The sequence below is a fragment of the Cnephaeus nilssonii genome (genome assembly GCF_951640355.1).
Source record: "Cnephaeus nilssonii genome assembly, chromosome: 13".
NCBI classification, from domain to species: Eukaryota; Metazoa; Chordata; class Mammalia; order Chiroptera; family Vespertilionidae; genus Cnephaeus; species Cnephaeus nilssonii.
The window spans coordinates 4145950-4166389 of record NC_137084.1 but is presented as its reverse complement, the minus strand read 5'-3'; the positions used below and the strand labels follow the sequence as shown (position 1 = coordinate 4166389).

General features: G+C 40.5%; 1 protein-coding gene across 3 annotated transcripts in view; it reads right to left on the bottom strand.

Moving 5' to 3' along the window:
- Positions 1-19705, bottom strand: part of RTN3 (reticulon 3) — a 41496-nt gene extending 21791 nt beyond the window's left edge. The window contains exons 1-2 of one of the 3 annotated variants that reach the window (XM_079788244.1): positions 19312-19705; positions 74-2428 (exon numbers count right to left, since the gene is read on the bottom strand). In XM_079788244.1, the coding sequence (XP_079644370.1) occupies positions 74-2428; positions 19312-19453 (2497 nt within the window). In that variant the 5' untranslated portion in view covers positions 19454-19705. The remainder of the gene's footprint in view (positions 1-73; positions 2429-19311) is intronic. The other 2 variants (XM_079788245.1, XM_079788243.1) reach the window with 2 other exon arrangements.
- Positions 19706-20440: the final 735 nt, after the last annotated feature.

Genomic DNA, 20440 nt, shown 5'->3' with positions numbered 1-20440 from the left:
AGAAAAACGGCACTCTGATAAAGTAATCATAGCAGAATTAACCACATGCAGTATTTCAAATAGAGACGGTTACCTGAGAAGTCTGTCAGAAGTCTTGCTAGGACATGCTTGTTTACCAGTTCAGTCTTGTTAAGGCTGGAAATAAAATCTATACTAGTAGTTTCTTTGATAACAGTGGGCTTTTCAGAAATCCCAAGGTCAGATCCAGTCTTGACATCGGTGTGTTCTAGGACATCGTGCGATCTCTGTAGCTGAGAATATTCTGGAGCAAATGTGAAAGTCTGCTTGAGTATTTCTTCAGAAGGAGATTCTATTCTATCTTGTAACTTCTCCACCTGCCTTTCACTCAGTTCTTTCAGGGCTTTGATTGTGAGCTGTTCCTGTTCCAAGTCGAGAGATGCTACTGAAGTACCGTGGGTGGGGAAAACATCCAAAAGCTCCCTTCCACTTGTTTCTTTGTTTTGTTCAGAGTATTTGCTTTTTAGGTCTTTAATTTCAGAACCACCTGACTCGCTTTCATGCAAGACTTCTACAGGAAAAGTTGTTCTGAAATCCGTAGTCTTCTCTTCTGTTGCTTCAAATACATTTCCTTCATCTTTATCTACTATTCCTTTCTCCCTGGTTTCTGTAAAGGCTGCTATCAGGTCCTCTGGGGAAGAATCATCTATATATGTAATATTTTTTTCATGTAATGACTCCAAATAGGCAGAGGCTGTTACATTTAGTGAGAATTCTGTCTCATTGAAATTATTTGAAGATGCTGCTGAAGGAAGTTTTGGGTCCTCGGTTAGAACCACCTTTTCAGCAGGAGTAATTTCACTCATTCTATCTGACTGCTTCACATCTCCTGACATGACAATCATATCATGTACTGGGGAACATGCCACCATACCGGCTGGACTCCTTTTAAGAAAATCAGGCTGAACTTTTGGCTCAGAGTCACTGACTGACCCTTCAAAGTTTTCAGATGTTTTGGTTTCCCTATTATAATGGAGAATTTTTTTGACTTCTCTTTCATCTGCTTTTACAATAGCACTTGAAGTGGAGACAGGTTTTTCAGTCTGAATGTTGCTTTCAAATGAAACATCGGCTGTGATGTCTTCTATTACTGTGTCATCAGACTCACCGGAACTATCAGCCTCTGTCCCTTCCCCCAACAGACAGCTCTGCCAGTTCATTTCGCCTTTCAGGTGGCCTTCAGGTAAAAGCACTTTCACTGTGGCCACTCCAGAACCCCGAGAGACACATTTCTCAAACGGAGACACAGGTAACTCTGAAAGTGTGTCATCTTGTTTCTGCACATTGCCTCGTACACCTTTACTAGTGACATCTGTTATGGAATTGAGACAGTCTGGTATAGATTTTCTAATGACAGCATTTTCTTGTGAGAGAGATGATTCTGCCCCGTCACTTGTTGATTTACTGATGGGAGTGTTCCCATTAATAGAACATACAGATGTTTTCTGATGAGTGTTAGTTTTAAGATTTATAACTGGAATTTTTGAATTATATTCACTCCTGTCAAGCCCTGTAGTTTTTGTGATGTAGTCAGATTTCTCACTCTGCTGTTTCACTTGGGGAACCAAGTCCCAAGTCAGTATCTCATTAGTGAAGTGATGCATGTCACTCACACATCTGGACACCTCTTCCAATGCTGCAGTTGTGTGTGAAAACTGTCTGGTGAGCAATGCAGAGGTTGGGTAACACCCTGCCTCTCTAGTTCTTAGTGGAAATACTTTGTCATTAGACTCTGAAATGTCTGCAGATGATTCTCTATCAGTGTGCATTGCCCAACTACCAAAATCATTTGCGCTCTCCTTATATGCATCTTTAAATTCTTTGTCAAATGCTGCTTTGTCAATAATTACTTCAAACGGTGATTCAGGGGAATCCTTTTCAGTAACACCACCTCCTGAAACTTTGCCTGGGGACAAGGAGTATGTACAAACGCCTTCTGCCTTAGACTGCTCAGTGGGTGGTTTCTGGGCAGTTAGCAAAATGAACTTGTCACCAGCATCCAAGGCAGTTTTGTCGTCCCTACTTGGTATCTCATTTGGGTTCTTGGAGTCTTGATCTTTATTTATTTGCTCTTCCATCTGAACAACTTTCTTTGAGAGAAAAGCAGGACGATCTGGGAAACTGGCTGGAATGGAAGGATGGTTACAGTGACCTCCTTCTGCAACAGAAACTGGGGAGCTGGCTCCGTCTTCACTGGTCCCCTGAGGCTTTCCCATCGTTTCCACATCTAGAAGAGCCACGCAGCCTTTTCCTTTTCCTTCTTTGGCTAAAACAGGCTGGCTGCCTAACTCTCTGCTTTGCTCTCCATGGAGTATTGTAAGGTCAGTGTTATACATTTCAGAAGATGCAAAAAAGGAGGAAGTCCTAATTTCTGAAGGTGGCTCATCAGAGCAGAGAGAGCTCAATCCCTCTATGATTGAAATTCGAAAGAAAAGAATTGTTTACCAAGTACAATTACACATTAGCTAGTCAGGCCAAGCAGCATGCGTTTTATTTTTTTTTAAATACATATATACACACAGGATGTATATATACACACACAAATATTTAACAAAAACAATGCCAACAGTTATCCTATAAAACATGCATAAAATTGCCAATGGTGAAACAAACGCCACATCATGCTGCAAATTGCAAATGACAAAAAAAAAAAAATTCATGACCAATACTTTTCAGTGTGCTTTTTCCATTGTAAAGGGAAAGCATAAAGAAGAGATGAGACTGGGACACCTGGGAAAGTTACCCTCCTTTGTTTTGGTAGAGCTATTTTAACAGAAATAACGCAATCCATACAAAATAACTTGATGTTATTAAGTACTGATATACTCTCATCTGTAAACTGAACAATTCAGAAGACACTGCTTCTATAAATCCACTGCTACAGTCTGAGAATCTGAGAAGAACAGACAGTGACCAGAGTTCTTTTTGATTTTTAGGAGATACAGTGAATCCCCTGAGCCTAAAAATCAGACTAGAATTATTCTGTTCTATCCACTGGGAAGACTGGTCCCATGTACAGATGGCCTCAACATTTTAAGCTAAAGGTACTGAAAAAGCTTGCCTGCTCAAAAATCCTAGCACCAATTTGCCAATTCAACTAAAACTGAACTATGCAAATTGATCTCTTAAGAGATAACTCCAGAAATCCTTTTAAGACAGAAAATGTCATTCTAAAAAGTATACATTAAGGCTTACCAGTTATTAATACCCCTGTAGCCATTGATTTAGCACACTGCTTCCCAACTGCCCAACCTAGCAAGTTTCTACTGGGGAAAAGATGAAACAACTGTTCCAAGGGCAGGGGTTGTCTTGGTGCATTCTTCCACGTTGTTGGGTCTTTAGAGTTGGAACAAAATAGGTCTTAAGTCATTCCATATGAATGAATCAAAGGTTCAGGTTGAACAGGTGAGACCTAAATAGACTCAGGGTAGCAAAGCCTTGAGTGTGAGTAATTGGGAAGATGTGAAAGAGGAAAACCTTTGGGATTACCCTTATTCAGCTTATATTCTTTTTCATGTGAGAAGCTAAATAATTAGACAAAAGAAAAATTATTATTTTATTCAAAACTAGAGGCCCGATGCACAAAATTCATGCGAGGGACTCAGCCCTTGGGGCCCGGCTGCCTCGGCCCCGCCCACTGGTCGTTCAGGAAGGTGGGTCTGCCTTCTGGTCTAATTAGCATATTAGCTCTTTATTATGTAGGATAATTTTATAAACTCAAAAATAAATAAGAATATCTTACTGCAATGAATAAATTCCACTATTATAAAAGTGTTCCCAAATGCCAGGTAACATTCCTCTATTTCAAGACATCACTGAAATTTGATGTAATAGGAATTGGGCCTTTAGAATAGTATGACTGTAATCTGGGTACAGGCATACTATTCTATGACTCAGTGGCTCAATGGTTGAGCATCGACCTACGAACCAGGAGGTCACAGTTCAATTCCCGGGCAGGGCTCACGTGCAGGTTGTGGGTTTGATCCCCAGTATAGGGCATCTCTCATCATTGATGTTTCTAACTCACTCTCTCTCTCTCCAGGAAAAAAAAAAGTACATATATGTACATATATATACACGTGTATATATATACACATATATAAATAGAGTATTTTAAAGAAAAGTGTGGTGGTACAGAAAATATCTGAAATAAGCTGCAATTCAAATTTAGTTTTTTTTTCCATTTTATTTTTATTTTTTATTTTTATAGTTTTATTTTTTTTTAAATTTCTTTATTGATTAAGGTATCACATATTTGTCCTCATCCCCCCATTCCCATCCCTCAAATTTAGTTTTAATGTAGTAAATAAACATGGTCACATCTATCATTATAAAGTATGATATTCAGCAAGACTGGATTAAGGATATAAAAGAACTCAGCATTATAGGTTAAGAGGTTCAAAACCCTTAAAGTTAAAAAACTACAGGCTACATTTAAGTCAGAAATATTCCACAATATGAGCCATGTATTGTTATTGAATTTACTAGTTACTGTTTCTGTCAGGAAACATTCAATGTACCAAATCTGGATGAAGGTAAAACTGGAACCCCTCCCTTCAAACAGGAATACAACTCTGAGGTGTATGAAGCTGACTCCACGTCAGAGAATGCTCAGCCTATCTGTTCTATAGAGATTGAGATTTCAGATGATTCAGACCTGTTATCTTACAGGCCAAAGTGAGCAAAATGAATTAGTAATAACTCAACAAAAATTTGAGTGCCTATCATGTACCAGACACTGTTTTAGAAACTAGGTTAAAAACAGTTGAACAAAACAGAAAATATATTTGTCTTTGTGGAGCTTACAATACTGAGCAGGAGACAAACAATAAGCAAAACCAGTAAGTAAAATGAGGATGATTTGGTGGTAGCCTTGATGAAATGAAAAAGAAAGCAATTTATATTGATTGCTAATCAAAGAATACACGTTTTGCCAGGGGTGGAGGGATGGCAAGCATGGTAGAAGCATTCACCATGACACAAATTCAACAGGACACAAATTTGTCAGTTTCCCAAGCCTTGCTTCTCTCCTATCTTTCTTGAATTCTTAATACTCCAAAAGTTTTGAGTGAAGTATATAATAATCTGAAATAAAGTTAGATTAGGTCAGAAATCTTACTCTCACAATACCAACCAACAAGTCCTATACTGAATGCCATGATTGCCTGACAGACTGCAAGCATTTCTGTTGTGGTGGTTGTTGATCTAACTTTTTACTAGCTGGGTTGGCTTGGTGGATAGAGCATTGGCCTGTGGACTGAAGGGTCAGGTGCGTGCAGGAAGCAGCCGATCAATGATTTTCTCTCATCATTGATGTTTCTGTTTCTCCCTCTCTCTTCCTCTCTGAAATCAATGAGAATATATTTTAAAAAAACAACCCTTAACTTTTTAGAGAGAGTGGAAGGGAGGGAGGGAGAGAGACAGAGAGAGGAAATCAAGACACATCAATTGTTTGCATCCTGCATGAACCCTGACAGGGGCTGAGCCTTCAATTGAGGTACTTCCCTTTGACCTGACCAGAATCAAATCTGCGACCCTTCAGTCCATAGGCCGATGCTCTATCCACTGAATCAAACCGGCCAGGGCGATTGCAAGCATTTTACCAAAGATTCTATAATATGAAAAAACATTTCCTTGGCTAGTTAAAACCCTAACAAACTTGGACAGACCTGAGTTGTGCCAAGACGATGGGAAAAATGGGCTGGAATTAAAGAGTTTATTAAGAAATGAAAACATTAAAATAGAATGAAGGCCGGAATGCAATAAGCCTTTTAGAACAGCTACCACAAGCAAAGACTCTTCCAATTAGTCAGTATGGCACATAGTAAGTCACTGGTGTTGTCCAAGTCTGTCCTGATAAAATGGCAGAAAACTCTAGGGAGTTTGAAAATTGTTAATTTTTAACACTATACATTGTGAAACTGCCTGATGAAATAACTCCGGGTTATCTTACATCTCAGAAAATGTCCATACCCTTTCCTCTTTCAAAAGATAGCCCTTCACATGTAATACAAGAGACTTTCAACATTACCCAGAACAAATTTTTGTCAAAAAATTCCATCATGAATTTATTCTAGTTATTTGCTATAATGAGATTTAATGTGCACATTCATCTTCAAAAATGCTAATCACTTAAAAATATGGCACTACTCTATTAACAAATAAGGGTTACACATCTACTAGAAGGGAATCAACATATGGTAAGAGATAAAAATGTCATAACTCTATAATGATCATAGAATGTCCCCAAAATGTCCCAGTACTGAGCTCCTTGGTTACTCTTATCTTCTTAAACTCTAAGTTCTTATAAGTCTCCATTTCTGAAATAAGACTAGGAAATTAAGTTGGCAGTCATAGTCTAAATTTCTAGACCACTCCCAGGCCAAAAATGCAAGATCCTTTATCACACTAATCATGTGGCCTTGGAAAATTGCTTAATCTTATCTAAAAAGGGGGGATATTTAAAGCACCTAACTCAAGAACTGCTGTCAGGATTAAATGAGTCAATACAAGTGAAGTGCTTAGAACAGTATTTGAGACTTATCAAATTCTCAATAAATGTCCCCAAACACCACATTCTAAAAAAAAATCTCCTGACATAGAGACTCCAGACCAGCTGCCTTTAATATATATATATATATATATTTAATTGATTTTTTACAGAGAGGAAGGGAGAGGGATAGAGAGTTAGAAACATCAATGAGAGAGAAACATTGATCAACTGCCTCCTGCACACCCCCTACTGGGGATTTGCCCACAACCAAGGTACATGCTCTTGACCGGAATCGAACCTGGGACCCTTCGGTCCGCAGGCCGATGCTTTTTCCACTGAGCCAAACTGGTTAGGGCCCAGCTGCCTTTTTATTAGGGGAGAGAAAAAGACATATTGTCAAATCATAACCACCTTCACCTGGTATATAGTACAGAAAATCCTCATTCCGGGCTTTGGACACTTTCCTTCCTACCATTCACAAATTAAAAAAAGGAATTTAAAGAGCTTTCATCTATATCAAATTTTGGGTGATGCAACTTCTAAATCAGTTAGTACAAACCAAATACCTATGACATTCCAAGAACTGCTAGGTTCTATGTGGATAAAGACATTTAAAGCAGCCCAATATTAAAATAAATAAATTGTAAGCCAATGTTGAAAGATAACAGTTTCTTGAACAAAATGTTTCAGCAAATGATCTTTATCACTATCAAGGTCAAAGTAAATGTTAGTTCAATGTCCGACTAGCAGAACAATTTAATAACCTAGCACAAAACTAGCCTTTGACACCATTTTTTACAGTCCCTTTCAAACCTGAGAGCAACAACTGGTACTGCACTAGTCCTTCATTGGTTTAATCTCTGACTTACTGACTCAGAGATTCCAGCGGAGGATAAAGCTCAGGAATCTGCATGACAAGTTTCCCAGATAATGAACCTGGTTTGAAAACCACACCTTGACTGTATTTTGTTAGCTTCTAAAAGAGCAGGAAGATCAAGCTGCATATCAGAACTCCAGTCCTGTAAGAATCCCACAGATGACACTCTCACTCTTCACCAGTCATCTTTGTCCAGGAGCACAACTTGCAGGTTAGTAGGGGAGGGGACAGGTGTTGTCCTTGGTGCTGCTTTAAATATATCTATACTAGAGGCCCGGTGCACGAATTCATGAACAGGTGGGGTCCCTTGGCCTGGTCAGTGATGGAGGCCTATGGGGGGGGCTGGCTGGCTGGGGGGAGGGACCCCAGGAGGTTGGGTGGCCAGCCCCCCAGATCGGCGCCGATGGGGGGGCTGGCCGGAGGGGCTGCGGGAGGTTGGCCAGCCGGCCGGGGGGAGGGGCCACAGAAAGTTGGCTATGGGAGTGCACTGACCACCAGGGGGCAGCTCCTGCATTGAGTGTCTGCCCTCTGGTGGTCAGTGCGTGTCATAGCGATTGGTCGACTGGGTCATTCTGGTCGTTGGGTTGTAATGGTTGCTTAGGTTTGTATATATATAGATACTAATTGCAAAGTACAGTAACTTGAAATTTTGCTTGGAATAAGAAGAGTGCCATTTAGCTAGAAAATACAGTATGAGAATTGAAGAATTTTTCCTCTTCTATGCCCAGAGTATTTTATCTTACAGAACAAGGTGGGAGTTAAAAATGACATTATGAAAAAACTTCCAAGTGAATGCTTTATAACATCAAGTAAATCATTCAAATTAAAGAAAACCATATACATTCACTCTACAATTCAAAATATGTCCCCTTTACTGTTTCTTGTTCCCCCAACTGTCCCTTAGTTCTCCCTAAAAAGAATAAATAGCTTAGAAGTCTGTTACAATTGCCATTTGGTTACTAGTTACTCCCCCTCTCCTTAGGCATTCATTACTTTTAATTAAAAGGATACCTGTAACTTGGAAAAACCATACACATCAGTGAAGAAAAACTGCCAGCCTCTAAGTAGCCACTGAGTTACTTTTCAACATACATACTATATGCATATCATACAAGGGAGGCTTGGAATATTCAGGTATAGGTTTTCCTACACTTGAATTTTCTCATGTTCACAAAACAAGAAAGACAAATTTTCGTGCAAAACAACACCAGCAACTTTCAGCCACAGCAGCATCAAAATAGGAAGTTAGCCAGCAGACACTTTGCAGCCAAGCTAGATCCTAAACAAAAAGTCTCTTTTGTACAAAGAAAAATGTTTTGCTTTTGTTAAAAAAAAAGGCTGTAACTGGCAAAATTTCCCCCTCAATGCTTGCCCCAAAGTTCAGTGTATAACTTCCTATCCAGATGCCTACTGCGTTACTCAAATTGAATATGAATGTTGATTACTGCAAATGCACTTCCAATTCTGCATGTAGATAAAAAATCCTCTCCAATCTTATTTTTACCTACTTTTCTTCCAATGTTTTCTAAATAAAATCATAATAAGCCTAAACTTTCATCAAAAGTTTCAAAAGTAGAAACCAAATTTCAGTTTTGTGTCTGATGGAAGGAATACATCCCTCAAATGATACTAAATTGCCTAACTAAAAGCAATATGGTTAAAATAGTAATTTCTGCTTCTTCTGCTCTTACGATTTTAACATTAACCTCAAAATGACATTTCTAAAAATACCTGTAAACCCTAAAATACAACTAATATACTTTATCATCTTTACATTAGGTAGTGGTTATGGGCATGGGCTTTGAATCCTAGGTCTGTCACTTACAGTGTGACCTTGAACAAGTTATTTCACCATTTTAAACTCCAGTTTCCTCAATTGGTAAAAGAACTACTATCTTTACTCCATAAAATTGGCTATGAAGATTAAATGAGATAATTCATATAAAGTACTGCACCCTGGCCTGATATTTTAGTTGGTCAGAGCATCGTCCTGATACGCTAATAAGGTTTTGGGTTTGATCCTGGTCATGGCACAGATAAAAATCAACCAATGAATGCATGAATAAGTGGAACAACAAAATCAATGTGTGTCTGTCTCTCCCTTCCTCTCTCTAAAATCAATAAATAAATAAAATAAAGTACTGAACATCGTATAAGCTCAATAAAAATTAGCCACATACTACATCTATACATCTGTTTATATCTTTATTTTACAGAACAGGAAAACATTATCAAAACGTACTCCCCTATTCTAAAATGCTCAGAGATTAGGCTGAAATGTAATTCTTTAATGAGAAAAAAGGAATCAATAAGCAAAAGACCTACTCAGGAGGATTATTCCACTTACATTCTTATCACAAATCTATTCATTAGCTTTCAAAAACTGTAAACTGCTAGCTTAAGTAGCGGTATACCTCAAAGTAGTACAACTTAATAAATATTACATAATTTCTTTTTGAAATATTAAACTGCCTTTCTTTACATGGTCCAAATTAATAAGTTTTTGGTCCATGCATCTCATTGAAGCCCAATAATGGTAAGTATTTATTTCAGGATTAAAAATGTCCTTCTTAAATATGAAAATGTCTCATTTAATTATTGCTACATATTGCTTAATATGGTTTAGATATACATAAAGGTGAGGCACAATTCTCCAAGGCATTGGGCTCCGGATAGGGAAGCCAGAGACATGCTAGTTGGGTTAGTGCCAGTGACGGACTCAACGTGCCTGTTGGTGGCAGCAGCTACTGAGAGGCTTCACTGGGTGGACGGGTCTCAGCTATTCTTCCAGGAATTTTCATCAAGTACACGATCAACTTCCTCTTCCCTTATTATTTTTTAAAATCATTATTGTTAAAAGTACTACATATGTTCCCCCTTTTCTTGTTGACCTCTTCTAGCCCACTCTTCCCTTATTTTATTTTTATTTTTTATTTTTGTATAGCAAAGGTGGAGATTTATTGAAAATGAGTACAGACTCCCACAGAACTGACTCCCACGTGGGGAGGGGGAAAAGGGTCCCTCTTCCCTTATTTTTACATTTTATTTTTATTTATTGATTTGAGAGTAAGAAAAATCAATTTTGTTGTTCCACTTATTTATGTATTCATTGGTTGATTCTTGTATGTGCCCTGACCAGGAATTGAAGCCTCAACCTTGGCTTATCAGGACGAACTCTAACCAAAATAAGGCTTCCCTTATTTTTATTAAGGTGCACTAGAAGCACCAGTCCTGGCTGTCCGACAGCACACTAGTCACTTGCCAAGGCGTTACCTCAAACAACTGAACAGGCTGATCTTTAGGCCTGCCAATGGAGTAGAGTACTAACTGGGTTACTTTTCCATTATGCGAGCAAGGAGCACATGTGTGCGCGCGTGTGTCTGTGTTTTGCAAAGGAAAGTGCCATAATAGAGGCTGGACTGGAACACCTTCAGGGGTCTGACATTTTTAACTGACTTTGTACAATACCCTTTTAGCAACAGCACTATCCTGAATCTGCACTGGTCAAAATAACTCTTTTTTCCCCTACACCCTCATCCAAGGACATGCTTATTGATTTCAAAGTAACTCCTTGGATGTGTAATTTTTTCTAACAGGGATTAAAATAAGGTTTAAATCTATGACAGTTATCTTCTCACCATCCCATACGTTAGGTATGCTGTGCTTGGGTTGCACTGTTATACTACTTAGGATATCAACTATGGCTTCTACATTAAAAAGTGACTGAAAGTTATAACTACAAAGAATGTCTTTTAAAAGATCTGAAATATTTACAGTAGAGAAATACAATTATTTGTTCTATTTACATTGTGTTTTTACTGGTTTATTTTCTGCAGTGGAATAAATATAGTATCTATTTACCTAAATTATTTAATTTCTAACGAGGGGGGAAAAAACCCTTAAAAATATACCATTCTGGTCGGGTTCCAGATGTCAAGAATCACTTGGTAGGTTTCAGTTACTTTCTAACACTCAGAAAATATCTATTTTTTAATGTAATTTGACCCACAAGATACCAAAACAGTGAGGCAAATTATAAAGGGTTTGGGCTCTAATGTTAGCAGCCTTTAAAAGCAACAAATTATCACTTAAAAGCAACAAATTATTTATCATGTTTCTTACGAAGCAGATTAAACTCTGAAAAAAAATTTGTGGGGTTCATATTACCTCATTATGTTTTTATTCTTTTAAGGTCAGTCTTCCTAACACGCCAGCATCCAGAGTTTGCATCTAGAGAATTCAGCGGGGACAATAAACTGCAAAGGTTTTCTTAGACCTATCTAGTGAGTTTAATTGCCTTTTTTAAAATAAGGGTTTTCCACTGACCTATATTTGATGTCAAGTACAACAGCACAAACAAAACAGCACTTTATTATTAGTGCAAATCAGCAAAGCACACAGCACTCTCTCCTCCAGCTTTCCTAGCAGTGCTACTGCCTCCACAAACCTACAGCCATCTCACTCAGGTTCCCTTCCTAATTGGTTGGCAGATCTAAAAAAAAAAAAAAAAAAAAAGCCACAGCTTAATCTGTAGGAAAACAAGCCTCACTTGCCAAAAAGTCAACTGACTTGTTCAATGTTTCTAGGCAGTTTGGAACTCGCCTAGCTCTTTGGACAAATCTCAGAGAAGTTCACACTAAAAACCTCTAGCTGAGACAGTACACTAGTTCATGGAAGCACACTTTTATACTGTTTTTGTCCCCCCCACCCCAAATCCAATACCTCTCCAAAGCAGTTACATAACTGCAAATCGGTAAGTTAAATGCAGTCTGGGGTGGCTTGTTTTCTGAGCCACAATTCTATCTGTTCCAAATTCCATGGCGAGTTTTTAAATTTTAAGAAATACTCAACACCAGAACGCAAGCTTAGGCTATGTTCAAGGGTCCACCTAGCCTCATTCCACTTTATTGACCTTTACAGAAAATCCATTGGAGACTGCTAAATAGTATACAGAACTGGCTTGTAATTAGTTTTTATTTTAAGAGATTGTGCCATATATCCCCAGTTACAGCCTCTTTCTCAACATTTTTCTTTTATTAATGTACATAAAAAAATGACAGACTTGCCTTGTGAGGTCGAAAATAGAGATACAGGCTGAGAGGAAGAGGAAGAAACAAAGGAATCTGAAAGAAAATATACAGCGTGAGAATTTGACCACCTCACAAAGGAATTTAACTTTTATTTTGGCCAAGCATCGTAACTTCATTGGGTTTGAGCAAGAGAGAAAACCCAAGTCTTTATTTCTAATTACTGTTTTCACTCACCTGGCAGCAAAATCTTATTTCATTTTGTGATGCATTTCTAAAAGTTAATCCATTTTTTGGGGAGGAGAGGGGAGAATCAAAGAGTCTCACCTCCTTAGGAAGAAAAGAGGGACTCCTAGCATTGTTAAACAAGTGCAACCTCAAGAAAGATGATGCTCCCCTGCAACTCTTTGTGGGAAAGGAAAAATAGGTATCTGATTATTAACAGATATTTGCTTTTAACCATTTTAAACTGCATTTTGTGAAGTCAGTCATGAAAATATGAGCATTTAAACATACATAGCTGGCAAATATGCAAAGTTGACCCTGAATACTTAAAAAACAAAACACAATTCACAGGGAAAATAGGACTACATGAGAAATCTTTATCTTTTAAAATTATACTCCTTTAAATTTGGCAACATGTATCAAAAATTTAAAGGTACCTCCCACCCCCCACATGTTCGTTAATGACCAGAAATTTAACCTACAGATATATGTACATATATGTACAAAGACATGTGTATGAGGATATTCATAAGAGCACTGGTTGTAAGTACTAGAAATAATCTAAATAACCATCAATAGAAAACTATGTAATACTTGCTGTTGTAAAAAAGAATGAGGTTCAGGTATAGATGCTGATATATATCTCAATACATTAAATTAAAAAGCAAAGTGCAGGCCCCACCAGTGTGGCTCAGTGGTTGAGGATTAACCTATGAAACAGGAGGTTGTGGTTCAATTCCTGGTAAAAGCACATGCCTGGGTTGCAGGCTTGATCGTAGGGGGAGTGCAGGAGGCAACCAATCGATGATTCTCTCTCATCATTGAAGTTTCTATCTCTCTCCCGCTCCCTTCCTCTCTGAAATCAATTTAAAAAATTTTTAAATGGTTAAAACTTCTGCTCTCATTCAAAAATATCCAGAGGCCTGCTTTGTGCCAGGTCCTGTTCAAGGCATTAGGTATAGAACAGTGAAAACAACAGCACAAATCTTCACTCTGATGGAATTTATATTCTGGTACGGAAGACAAAGTAAGTCAAATATAGTAAGATAGATTATAACAAGTAATAACAAAAACAAAACAGGGAAGGCCTATAGGGTGGTTTGTGTTTTTCCCCCTCTTGTGCCCTTTAAATAATTTGGCCAGGCAAAGACGTAAAGAAGGCGAGGGAGAGTGAAGATCCGGGAGGATTATATGGGAGAAGAGCACCTAGGCAGAGAGAACAGCAAACAGGACTCTGAAGTAGAGGGGTATTTTTGGTGTGAAGAACAGCAAGATCAGTGTGACTGAAGCTGGATGATCGAGGAGGAGAGGTTGGGGCCAGATAATAAGGGCTACATAGGCCCTCTAAGGACTTGGGCATTCACTCTATGATGGGAAGCCAATGGAGCATGTGCCCTGAGTGACATGATCTGACTTAAAATGTTCACAGATTTACACCAGCTGCTGTGCTGAGACTAGACTGAAGAGAGGCAAGGGAGAAAGTGTGGAGACGTTAGGAGGCATTGCGATAATCCAGTAACAGCGCAGGGTGGTAGCAATGGAAGCTGAGAAAACTGGCCAGACACGACATATTTTGAAGGTAGAATCTGTAGGATTTGCTGACAGTTGTATGAAGGAAAGAAAGTCCAGAATGACTCCAAGCTTTTTGTTTGTTTGTTTAAATTTCTTTATTGATTAAGGTATCACATATTTGTCCTCATCCCCCCATTCCCATCCCACACCCCTCCCCACGCAGGCTGTCCTTAACCACAAGCTTTCTCATTAGGGCAAAAAAGGTAGATAAAAATCACCATTTATTGAGATGGAAAAGGCTGCAAGAGAAACAGACTAAAAAGGAAAGATAAGGAGCTCAGTTTAGACATAGTAAGCTTGAGATGCCTATGAGATGTGGAGGCTGAAGGTAAGATTTGGAAGTCATCAATGGTACTTCAAACCACAAGATGGATGTCATAAATGAGACAAATGAAAGCAGGCAGAAAAAAAGTTATAAGAAGTGAGTCCTAGAAGACTACATTTTAGATGTGAAGATAAAGAATTAGCATTATAAAATCCCAATAAGAAGAAAATCTAGACTCAAAGATTAGTGTTTGCCAAGGGATGGGGGAAGAGACAAATGGAGAGTGACAGCTAATAGGTATGGAACTTCTTTTGGAGTGATAAAAACTTTCAAATAAGACAGTGATGATGGTTGCACAACCTTGTATATGTACTAAAAACCACTTTTAAATGGTGTTTATGTTATGTGAATTTATGTCTCAAAATAACAACAACAAAAAAACCAAACACACCACAAAACAGCTAGCAAAGGAGACTAGGAGGAGCAGCTAGTTAGAGACATGGAGGACACATTGAAAAAGGTATTTCAAAGAGGAGGGAGTGATGAACTTTACCAAAAGCTGTTGAAGGAGCATTTAAGATGAGGACTGAGAAGTGACCGCTGGATTTAACAATGTGGAAAGTAACTGAAAACCTGAGGAAAGTTTCTGTAGAACAGCAGAGCAAAAAGGCACCTGGCTTAGAAACCATGGGACCAGAAATTAACTCAAAGTTAAAACTGATAACTTGGGGGGGGGGGGGGGGGCAATGGGAAGATATGTACACATGTAATACCTTAATAAAAAAATGGGGGGAAAAAGTAAAACACACACACGCACAAAAAAACACACCTGACAACTTAATTCAAGAGGGTGAGAGAAGCACTTTTTATCACATTTCAAATTTTAAAGAGAGGTATTGTGTATATTTGCAAGAGAACTGAATTAGACCCTCAATCCCTTAGTTTTATCCTACCCTCAACTTCACAGCCACAACCTTTGTGTCTGATTTCTCATCTGTAAAATGAGGTTTATATCACTACCTGACTAACTCACAGATAAACATTACACAAGTCTTTCTATTGAATATAGCCTTTAGAGGGGTTATCTGGGTTTTATTTACCTTCCTATCTCCCAAGGCACCTAACAAAGAGCTTTAATGTTTGCTTGAATATTTGTTGAATTAAGTTAATATATGGGCACAATTTACTAGTAAACCATAAAGCAATACACAAATATAAGATATAACAAATAAAAATTAAATATTTCTACTTCCTATGTAAAATGAAGACAATGCTCACTGTTGAAATGCTTTCAAGTAACAGGACAAAAAGAGCTTTGTATTAGTTTACCCTTCAATATACCCTCAAGGGCAAGCTGCAAATGAGAAACATGTCAAAAAGCTCACATGTCCCCTCTTGTTTAGGTTATGATGATGTCCTTAAGGGAGAAAAAAGGAATGAGTTAATTTTTATAGGGAGAAAACAGATTAAGAATATTTATATGAAATTTTAAAAGACCACAAGAGTGGGCTACCTGCTGACAACTCCCCAGCCCAAATAATGTAAAATACAAATCTTATAGTACAGTATTTAAAGGAATTCTCTCTGAAATTGCAAGATCACAGAGACATGTCTTACATAAGTCAAAGAAATGTAGACATGTAGTAAGAGACTTCAATGATGCAATCTCAAGCAATACTAATTATGGATAAACTTATTTAACATACCTTTCCTAAAAGGGCTTTAGAAAATTTTACTAAGGAATTTACATATTTGCCACAAGTCTGTATGGTTTAGGCAATAAATTATAAGCTAAGTTTGAACACAAACTATAAGCTAAGTACACACAATAAATATGCATAGTTAGCCCTAGCTGGTGTGGCTCAGTAGATAAAGCATTGGCCTGCAGACTGAAGGGTCCCCGGGTCCGATTCCGGTCAAAGGCACATGCCTGGGTTGTGGGCTCTATCCCCAGTAGGGGGCAGATAGGAGGCAGCTGATCAGTGATTCTCTCTTATCACTTATGTTTCTGACTCCCTCTCCCTTCCTCTCTGAAATCAATAAAGATATATTAAAAAATTAACTAATTAAAAAAATACAATAAAATAGTACTTCTACTCTCTATCCCTTTATAAAAATATGCATAGTTAATCAATTCTAGGATTATTGTTAGTCTAAAAATAAATGCCTTACTACAGAACAACCTCTTGGCTCAAACAAAACTGGAAATCTTAACTTCCCCTTTCCCTTCAATGACATGTCACCAGTTCCTTCAATATAAAACTTAATTTACAAGTTCTTTAAACATATAGGATTAAACAGGCGACTCCTGTATCAGGAAGAATATATCATTTTCTCACCACAGAATACAATAAAAGCAATTATATTAGTTTTATTTTGTTTTCAGACCATCTCTAAAATAATAAAAACACTGATGCTCTGGATTTCAATTTCAGGTTAAGGTATGCCTGTTAAATATATATACCAACTGGTTTGTTTGATCAGAGTGGTTAAATTACTTGTGAATTTGACCCTAAAAGAAAACAGCATTATAAGAAACCTTTTATTACTGAGGAATAAAAACCTTCCAAATAAACAGGCATTTTGTAAACTATATTGACATGACCATTCTTGCTGTCTCCTGTACTCTTGCTTCCACTGATAGGCATTTCATAATGTATCATAACTACACTTGTTCTGGACAGAATGCTGTAGCTAATATTTAAGCATACAGATGTCATGCCAAGCCATCTATGAAACATCTTGCCTTTCCCTGCCCCCAACCACCACTTAAAAAATGTATTTTTATTGATTTCCTAAAGGACACCAAGTGGCCATTTACTCTTCTTTTATTTTTTGAAAGTCTCTCAAACCAAGAGGAGCTTGGTGAAATAACGTGAAGGTTGACATCATCAACACACGCAGATTTTTAAACAATCCAGGAAGATTTTTCTTAGTATTCGTTTTAAATGAGTTACATTTTGGAATAACGAAGCCCATCTTATTTTCACGGTGCAGAAGCCTGAGACATTTCCTCTGAGAGATGGAGAAAACATTCTGCAACAGGGAAAAGCTTCTGCAATGAAATGGTAACTATGCATGACAGTATCTTACAGTGGGGCCACCAAAACTGTATTAATGACTTTCAGACAATATCAACACACATTTCCAATGGATAGGAATTTAAGATAGGGCATCGATCGAGTTTATTTTTCAGGTGAACAGAACATTTTAAATCAAGAAAAAATCAAAAGGTATGTACCAAAGGACCAGCGATGGAGACAGTAAGCAATGACAAGTGATTAGCTTTGGCTAATCAGGTTGCTAAGTCATAGGGAAGCTGCTGTTCACCTGGACCTTTGCCCAGAACACAAAAATTAGGAGCCGAAATGCTTGACGGTGTAAAGGAAACAAGGGTTCTAAATCTGCTGCCTCATTCCTTCAGCTGGACAGCTGATATTGACCTTGCAGGAGCTTCCGCTGCTACTGCTTCTACTGAAATGGTCAGAACCACACTGGAAAATCCAACAGGGAACCAAAGCTCTCACGTGGGAAATCCACGGTTCAAGAAACACGTAGAGAATATACCTAAAGCCGAGATCAGAAATGTTGAGTTTTTTAAAACCATCAACCCAAGATTCTGACAAAGGAGACAAGAAAGCATTTTTAAATCTCTCAAAAATCCTTTAAGTAACTAAATAGCAACATTATCTGTAACATTATATATACATATATATATACATATATATGTGTGTGTGTGTATGTATGTATGTATATATATATATATAATTTTTTTTTCCCCCCTCCTTCGAAGACTGAGTTCCTTTACCACCTGCTCGGGTGCGCTTTTCCCTCCTCCAGAAGACATCTGCACTGCAGATCTCCGCCCTAGGGGAGCCTGCCAGCCAGCTCCCACCAACGGGCAGATGCGTACACAATGGAAACTAAACGCGGCCCGCAGCATCCCTCCTCGTCTTTCACGGAGGGAAGAAGGGGGTTCCACCAGCTTTGTCTGAATGCCTCCCCCTCCCCCTTTTCTGCGGTAAACACCCCCTTTTGTTATGCTGCCATCAACAGCAGCCCACAGAAAGCATGACATCAAAATACGTGGAGGCTGGGCCCGACTCCGTGTATTACCTTCTAGAACAGAAGCGGCTGCCGGCGCGGCCCCGCCCCCACCCGCGCCCGGGAAGAGCAGGCTGCGCCGCAGAGGCAGCCTCGGATCCATCTTGGACCGGCGGCCGCTCCCGCCCCGCTCTCCCCTGCGCCGCTCTCATCACGCCTCCCTGTGCCCCGGGGCCGCCGAGAATCCGGGCGTTTAGGGGGTCTAGCGACAGAAAATCAAAGGCAGATGGAAACGGTAGAGAAATCGGCTCCACTGTGTCCACCAACCTTCCTCGTCCTCCCCCACGAGTAACCAAAAAAAAAAAAATGTTTTTGGATGACCACCAGGAACGTCTGATTATGTCAACACCTGCTGCAAACCTGCAGTGCAACCCTTCCACCGCCACCCCGACAACCGCCACTCCTCGTTCCGCCGACGCCCCGCCGGCCCCGGCCTCTCCATCTCCTCCATCCTCCTCTCAGCCGCCCCGGTGCGGCGGGCTGCTCCCCGAGCTGGGGTCCCCGCCCCGGCCTCGGCCCCGGCCCACGCCCCCTCTCAGAGCAGCTCCCCGCCCGCAGCCTGTTTCCCTCACACCCCGTTATGTCCTCACGCCCGCCACCTGCGCTCCCTCCCCCGGAGCCCGTGGCCACACGCCGGTCCCGGGGCTGCCGCCGCCGGGAGGCAGGGCGCTCTGCCTCCCCCGAGGCCCCCCTACCCCCGCTCCCGAGGACGGGCCCCCCGGCGCCTCACCCGCACAGGAGGAGCCGCAGCTCTTCGTCCCCAGGGCGGGGCAGGCTCCCGGGCTCCCGGCCCCGCCGGGCGCAGAGGGCTCGGCCCCGGAGGACGTCGAGGAGACTGACGGGGACTGAGTGGCCGCCGACAGGTCCGCCATGGCTGCGCAAGGGCGAGAGAGGGGTGAAGCGAGACGTGGGGCGGGAGAGAGGGAGGGGGAAGAAAATAATAGGACGGGGGGGGCTCTGCGAAATCCTCTCGCTCCTCCGGCTCCGAGGACAGACTCCGACAGACTGACCGACTCAGCCGGGCACAGCGAGAGGGCGGGAGCGCGAGCGCGCAGGCGCACAAAGGGCCCTCGGGCGGGCGGCGGGGCGGGCGGCGGCCGCGTCGAGGTGCCCAGCGACGCAGGACGCAGGCGCAAGGATTGTCCCTTCGCGTTCTTCACGCCACGCCCCTGGGGGGGCGGGGAAGGAAAGCAACCGCAAAGGGGCGTGGCCGAGTGCCAAGCCCCGCCCACCGCCGAGACTGAAGTGGGAGGGGGGCCTGCGAATGAGTGTTCGTGTGGATGTTTTAGGGTCGGCAGATTGTGTTTTAACGATAGACGTTTCTTTTCGCTCTCATCAGGTGGAATCTCTTCCCCATCAATTCCAGAGCCCTCGTCTTTTGTCCGACGCGTTTCCACCTGTGACACCAATGAAACGTGCAAACCACAGTGTGGGGTAGGCCCACTCTGCAAGGTGCTTGCTGAATTTTTCTGGATGCGCCATAATATAGTCTCACCAGGAGGCAGAGACGGCACGGTCTCCCATTCGGTAGGTGGAGAAAGACGCCGTACAGAATGAAAAACGATTACTCATTCCAATCACATGGCGATGCAGCTGCAGAACCTGCTTCAAATTCTTAGCTCATTACTGTTCCCAAAAAGGGGTCGAGATCGCCTTGGGTCTTAAGATCGTCCTTTCCTGCGAATAGTCTATCAGGTAAAGAAGGCAAATTTTGATGGATAAAAACCTGAACTACTGGGAAAAGAAGAGCCAGGAGATTAGCATCCTGGCTGTGGTTAGAGGGGATGGTAAAATGAGGTACTAAAAATTGAGAATATGGTACAAAATACACGATTGAATTTTATTCATAGGGGTCATTA